The sequence below is a fragment of the Cajanus cajan genome, chromosome 1 (assembly GCF_000230855.2).
Source record: "Cajanus cajan strain Asha chromosome 1, NIPB_CcT2T_4, whole genome shotgun sequence".
In the NCBI taxonomy this organism is placed as follows: Eukaryota; Viridiplantae; Streptophyta; class Magnoliopsida; order Fabales; family Fabaceae; genus Cajanus; species Cajanus cajan.
Genome location: NC_138517.1, coordinates 41,334,468 through 41,341,690, shown reverse-complemented (window position 1 = coordinate 41,341,690; position 7,223 = coordinate 41,334,468). Strand labels below are relative to the sequence as shown.

The window sequence follows — 7,223 nt, the reverse complement described above, 5'->3', positions numbered from 1 at the left end:
TGAATGAAGTCATGGGCATGGGATTTTTGTTAGAAATGCAAGCTGCTAAGATAGAAAAACTGCTTTTGATAACCCAAGGTAGTCATTAATTAAACTTGGTGTTTTTTTATCTTTTAAGACTTTGGACTCTTGGTTTATGCCAAACTTCAAAATTGAACCCTAGTATCAATTGTTACCATATGGTGCTATTTATAAGGCTACAGTAAACTGAAAATATATTTATAAATAAATAAATATATATATATATATATATATATATATATATATATATATATATATATAAAGAGAGAAAAGAAATATTCATTTTTTAAGAGTAAATTTACTTAAACTTATTTCACTCAATAATTCATTTTCTTTATCAAATTTTAATGATTCAACTGTTGAATTAAGTATTTTTAATATATAAATAAATTTGAAAAAAATTAATACTTTATTTTATAAATTTAAATTAACTTATAAAATATTTTTTATTATTCATCAATTTAAATTAATAAAATAAAATATTAAATACTTTTGCCATTCCTATATATAAGAAATATACGGCGAAATCACATATATTAAGAAAATGCATTTGAACTGTTGGTCATAATTAATGTATCCTAAATTTAATTTTTATTATTGAAATATCCATATAATTAAATGTTTTAATGGTACCAATATAAAAAATTGTTCCATATCTCTTTTTTAATAAATTATGATTATAAAAAGAATCTATTAATTAATATAAATAAAAATATGACTATTCTTTTTATATTTAAGAGAAAAAATTATACTTTTGTTTGTTATATATAGGAATAGAAATAATAATTTTTAAACTTTTTTAAATTTATATATTTAATGTATATTAAAAAAATTTAATTTAATGATTGAATTGTTGTTAAAACAAGTAAATCTTTTTCTTTTATATATATATATATATATATATATATTATTTTATTAAAAAGTTTAAGTGAATTGTATTAAACGACTCACTGTGATCCGAACAAGTCTTAAAATTTTATATATTGTTCACTGATAGAGTCTTCGCATCAGTAAATCGAACTGTAACTAATTTTTGTTAGCTAAGATTTATATTATATAAATACTTGGTATATTTTAAAATTATACAATGCTAACAGTATACGAATACAGCATGCCAGCACGCGACACAAGTTGACTTGACTTAAAGCATTATAATAGAACAATACCTCATTTGCACAAGTATGTAATGTATCAACTTCATCATTTAGTTAAAGCTCCAGTTTTCTGATCCAATTTGCAGTACAAAAGAAGAAATGGCATTAGCTATGGTGGGAGAGGCACTTATCTCTGCTTCTGTGGAGATCTTATTGGATAGGATGGCCTCCAGAGAGTTCAGAGATTTCTTTTCCAGCACAAAGCTAAATGTTTCTGTGTTGAATGGATTGGAGAGAAAATTGTTGGCACTGAACGCTGTGCTCAACGATGCTGAGGAGAAGCAGATCACTGATCCTGCAGTGAAAGCATGGCTTGATAAGTTGAAAGATGCTGTCTATGATGCTGAAGATTTGTTGGATGAAATCAACACTGAGTCTTTCAGATGCAAGGTGGAGAGAGAATATAAAACATTTGCTGCCGAGGTTAGATCGTTTCTTTCATCTCCCTTTAACCAATTCCATAGGAGCATGAATCCAAAACTTGAAGAAATATCTACAAGACTTGAACATTTTGTGAAACAAAAAGATATTCTTGGTTTGCAAAGTGTTTCTAGGAGAGTTTCTTGTAGAACAGCTACAGATTCATTGGTTGAACCTATTGTTGTTGCAAGAGATGATGACAAAGAAAAGCTATTGAACATGCTTCTATATGATGACGATGAAAAGAAGAACAATATAGAAGTAATTACAATATTGGCCATGGGAGGAATGGGAAAAACAACCCTTGCTCAATCCCTTTATAATGATAGTGAAGTGCAGAAACATTTTGATTTGAAAGTTTGGGCATGGGTGTCAGATGATTTTGATGTTTTTAGAGTGACAAAAAAAATTGTTGAATCTCTCACATTGAAAGATGGTCATATTACTAATTTGGATGTTCTTCGTGTTGAATTAAGGAATAGCTTAAGAGAGAAGAAATTTTTGCTTGTGCTTGATGACCTTTGGAATGACAAGTATAATGATTGGCATCACCTAATAGCTCCTTTCAGCAGCGGGAAGAAAGGAAGTAAGATCATTGTCACAACCCGACAACAAAGAGTTGCACAGGTCACGCATACTTTTCCCATTTGTGAGTTGAAACCTCTTACAGATGATAATTGTTGGCACATACTAGCCAATCATGCATTTGGAAATGAAGGTTACCACAAATATCCTAGCCTAGAAGAAATTGGTAGGAAAATTGCAAGAAAATGCAATGGCCTACCACTAGCTGCTAAAACATTGGGAGGCCTTTTGCGATCGAATGTTGATCTTGGGGAATGGAAAAGAATTCTGAACAGCAGCTTATGGGCACATGATGATGTTTTACCCGCTCTACGCATAAGTTATCTACATCTTCCAGCACATATGAAAAGATGTTTTGCTTACTGCTCAACTTTTCCAAGACAACATTTTTTGGATAAGAAGGAATTGATTTTGTTATGGATGGCTGAAGGCTTTCTTCAACAGATCCACGGTGAGAAAGCAATGGAATCAGTAGGTGATGATTGCTTTAATGAATTCTTATCTAGATCCTTAATTGACAAAGAGAAAGCTGAAGTTGGAGAAAAGTTTCGAATGCATGACCTCATTTATGATTTAGCTAAACTAGTATCTGGAAAAAGTTCATGCTACTTTGAATCTGGTGGTCAGTTCCCGGGAAGTGTTCGCCATTTAACATTTCGTACAAGGGAGTTTGATGTATCTAGGAGATTTGAGGGCTTGTATGAGTTGAACTGTTTGCGGACCTTTCTACCACGACTGCTATATTCAAGTCAAGAATGTTACTTGGCAAAAGTAGTATCATGTGATTGGTTGCCAAAACTAAGATGCTTGCGAACACTCTCATTGTCTGAATACAAAAATATCACTGAGCTGCCCGATTCAATTGGTAATCTGGTGCTTCTAAGGTATCTAGACCTTTCCAATAGTTGCATCAAAATTTTGCCTGATGCAACCTTTGTTCTTTACAATCTGCAGACTTTGAAATTATCCAATTGTAAATTTCTAATTCAGCTGCCAGAACAATTGGGAAATTTGGTCAATTTACGTCACTTGGATATCAGTGACACAAATTTGGAGTTGCCGACACAAATATGCAATCTACAAAGTCTCCGTACATTGACTTTTTTTGTAGTAGGCAAACAAAATGGACTAAGCATCACGGAATTAAGAAGATTTCCCCATTTGCAGGGTAAGCTTTCCATTTTGGAACTACACAATGTTGACCATCCCTTGGAGGCATTTCAAGCCGACCTGAAGAAAAAAGAGCAGATTGAGGAGCTTACGTTGGAATGGGGTAGTGATCCACAAGATTCACAAATTGTCAAAGATGTACTTCACAATCTGCAACCGTCAACAAATTTAAAAAAACTGAACATCAGATCATATGGCGGCACAAGCTTTCCAAAATGGCTGGGTGATTCTTCATATTCTAATGTTATAGTCCTTAGTATTACTGATTGCAACTATTGCTTGTCACTTCCACCATTTGGACAATTACCTTCTCTTAAGGAGCTTACCATCAAAAGGATGAAAATGGTAAATACAATTGGCAATGAATTCTACTGCAGCAATATAGGTTTGTCTTCTTTTCAGCCATTTCCATTGTTAGAGAGTCTCCAATTCGAAGACATGCCAGAGTGGGAGGAGTGGTTACCATTTGAAGGGGAAGGTAGCAACTTTTGTTTTCCTTGTCTTAAGAGTTTGAAATTATCCAACTGCCCTAATTTAAGAGGAAACTTGCCCAGCTCTCTACCTTCATTAACAAAGATTAGTATCTCAGAGTGCAAGCTGCTACAAGCAAAATCATCTGATCTGCAATGGAACTCATCAGTTGAAGTAATACATATTAGTGAAGGGGGAGAAGATCTGTTGTCTTTGCTTGACGAATATTCTCCGTTAAAATTATCAATTGAAAATTGTGGCAGCTTTCAATCTTTGCCAGGAATGATGCTCGGTGCCAATTGTCTTCAATGGTTGACTCTTACAAATATCCGTTCTTTGATTTCCTTCCCGACACATGGTTTGTCCACGTCATTGCAATTTCTTAAAATCACAAACTGTGGAAACTTAGAATTTCTATCTCATGAAACGTGGCACAAATACATATCACTTGAAAATCTGACAATTTGGAATAGCTGTCATTCCATGAAATCCTTTCCATTGGATTGTTTCCCATCCGTTCAATGGATTCATATACGGAATTGTCCCAACTTGGAAGCAATTACTACTCAAGGTGGATGGGTTGCTCTCAAATTATCAAATTTTTATATCAATGAATGTGAGAAACTTTCGTCACTGCCAGAACAGATTGTTCTCCCTGTCCTTAAACACTCCTACCTTAAAGGGCTTCCTCAGCTATTATCGATTTCCCCAAGTTGTTTGCCTTCCAGTTTTGAATCACTTATTGTTGATATTGGAATTTTATCATCAATATCTAAACATGAGTTAGGTTCGCTATTCCAATGCCTTACTTCTCTGTCACGTCTTGACTTTGTGGGTTTGCGGGGGGAAGATCTGCTCAACACCTTGTTGAAGGAGCGGTTACTGCCCACTTCTCTCCAGGATCTGATGCTGTGGTCTTTTGATGATTTAAAGTTATTGGAAGGAAAAGGGCTTCAACATCTCACTTCTCTCCGGGAGCTTCACTTCTGGAATTGTGGAAGCCTTGAGTCCTTGCCAGAAGATCAATTGCCACCCTCTCTAGAATTACTGGAGATGCGTGACTGTCCTTTACTAGAAGCAAGGTATCAAAGTCAGAAAGGGAAATATTGGTCTAAGATTGCTCACATTCCGGCAATCAAGATAAATGGTGAAGTGATAATATAAGATGTTTCATGAGTATGAACTGTTGAAAGGTAAATGCTTCATTTATTTTGGGAAACTCCGGTGTTAATGTTATTACGTATATAAATAACAGTTAATATATTTGGAGGTTCCATAATCTTATATACTCCATTAACTGTTATTATTTATTTTTATATATCTTTTTATTATTATTGCATTATGTCACCTATCTCATTTATATTTTTCTCTTTTTTTTCAGACGACTTCATCGAAGAGGCCGGGGCCACTGAAGCTGGAGAAGTATGATGTTGCTGTGAAGATCAAGATCGTCAAGGAAGTGAGGGCTTTCACTGACTTGGGGCTGAAGGAAGCGAAGGACTTGGTGGAGAAGGCTCCCTGTGTTTTGAAGAAGGAGCTCACCAAGGAGTTCGGTGCTGCTGTTGTGTTAGAGTGATTCTGAATTTCACTTTGGTGTTCTCAATTTTGTGTTAGTTGTAAAATCATTGGAACTTGTTTATGGGTGATGAGACTATGTCAATTCAATGAAGTGCTAGAGAAGTGCATCTTTCTCAACATGTTAAGCAGCTAAGAATTTCTGCCACACAAATTTGTTCTTAGTATTGATTTTCTATACTATCAACTCATTGTTTCAGAAATAAAAGTTCTGTTTTCTATATGAGATGGTTTGGGACTAGTTAGAGTAGAAAAATATTCTGCTAAAATGTATCTTCTGGAGCATGAAACTTTAATTTGTTACCTTATATGTTCAACACGTTGCTATATTTCTAATTTTGCAGCTAAAGTCTACCCAAACATTTATAGTTTTTTTAATATGAACTACTGTCTGAAATTCAGAATAAAAACCTGAAGTTTGATGAGAATGCTATAGAATCAGTGTTTGAAGGAAAAGGCTTCAGTTTGTAGTAGGAAAGTTACGAATTTGGATGATATTTTTTTTTTTATTGTAACTTATGGTTAGGACTGTGCATCTTGTCAGTTAACTACTTTGCCAATCTAGATGACTAGATGCTTGTCTCTAATTTCAATTGAGATATCCACCAGTACATTTAGCTCGGTAGTGTAGAAGAGAGGTAAAGAGTTAACTTCGGTAGAAAACATATAAGGTGAAACATAAGGCTGCATCTGAAATGAGAATTAATTTTTAAACTAGATATTAGTTTGTGCTATGTACGGATTGATAAATCAATAGATACAATATTTTTAAAATTTTGATTTTTCATTTTAATTTGTTATATTCTTTTGTGTAAAAAAATAAAATAGATTGAGTTTATAGTTGTATAATACATTCTAATATATATGTAAAATTTTATAGAATAATCAGTTTAATATGAGCAGGTAACAAAAGATACGTATTGAATTGACAGTTATATATATGAATGTTATTTTTAAAATATAATTAATGATGACATTAATTGACATTTGAAATTTAAAAGAAATAATTAAATGGCACTAAATTTACAAAATGCTTATTTTGTATTATAAAATTATTTGTCATATCAATAGGATAAAAATATATTCGATGAATTTTATATGTATTGAAAATGATATTACAATACACGATAAAAAAAATCTACTAGTAATGAACTATTAAAAACAAAAATTTCTCATGTCTAACGATAAAATTTCATAGTATTAAATTACATGATTTGAAGAATTAATTTAAATCGAAGTTTATGAATAAATTATGTGTTTTTTTTTTTACTGGATATAGATTATATATTAGTCTTTTAACTTTAGATATATTATAAATTTATAAATTTATCTTATTTCAAATTACATGTTATTTCTCAACGCATCTCATTTTAAATATAAACAATTTATTTTCATTTTTTATTCAAAAACACGTGACTTGTATTAAATCAATAAAGCATATACTAAATACTTATTTCTTTAGACAATTACCCTAATAAAATTTTAAAACTTATAGATAATTAGTAACTGATAGTTATAAAATACATTTAATTATTATAATTGATAATCAATAATATGTGCTTATAAATTAAATTTAATTAGCAAATAAATATTAATAATTGATTTTGTAATTAAAATTTTATTTCAATTGGTGTTAAAAAAATATGATAATATTCTTTTAATAATGATTTTTATTTATATGCTTTGACTAGCCATCCCTGTTCCACTACTTCATATTGTTGTATATTCATTGTTGATAAAATTCTTTTTATATAATAATTCTGCAACATGAACATTCTTAAATAAAACAAAATTGATTGTCTAAAGCAGGATAAAAAATTCTCAATA

At 31.5% G+C, this 7,223-nt stretch overlaps 1 protein-coding gene across 1 annotated transcript; it reads left to right on the top strand.

Moving 5' to 3' along the window:
* The first annotated feature begins 1,171 nt into the window (after nt 1-1,171).
* On the top strand, nt 1,172-5,619 carry LOC109799444 (putative disease resistance RPP13-like protein 1). The gene is made up of 2 exons (XM_020360010.3): nt 1,172-5,014; nt 5,203-5,619. The coding sequence occupies exon 1, from the start codon at nt 1,275-1,277 to the stop codon at nt 4,983-4,985; it is 3,711 nt and encodes a 1,236-aa protein (XP_020215599.2). The 5' UTR covers nt 1,172-1,274; the 3' UTR covers nt 4,986-5,014; nt 5,203-5,619.
* The last annotated feature ends 1,604 nt before the right edge of the window (nt 5,620-7,223 follow it).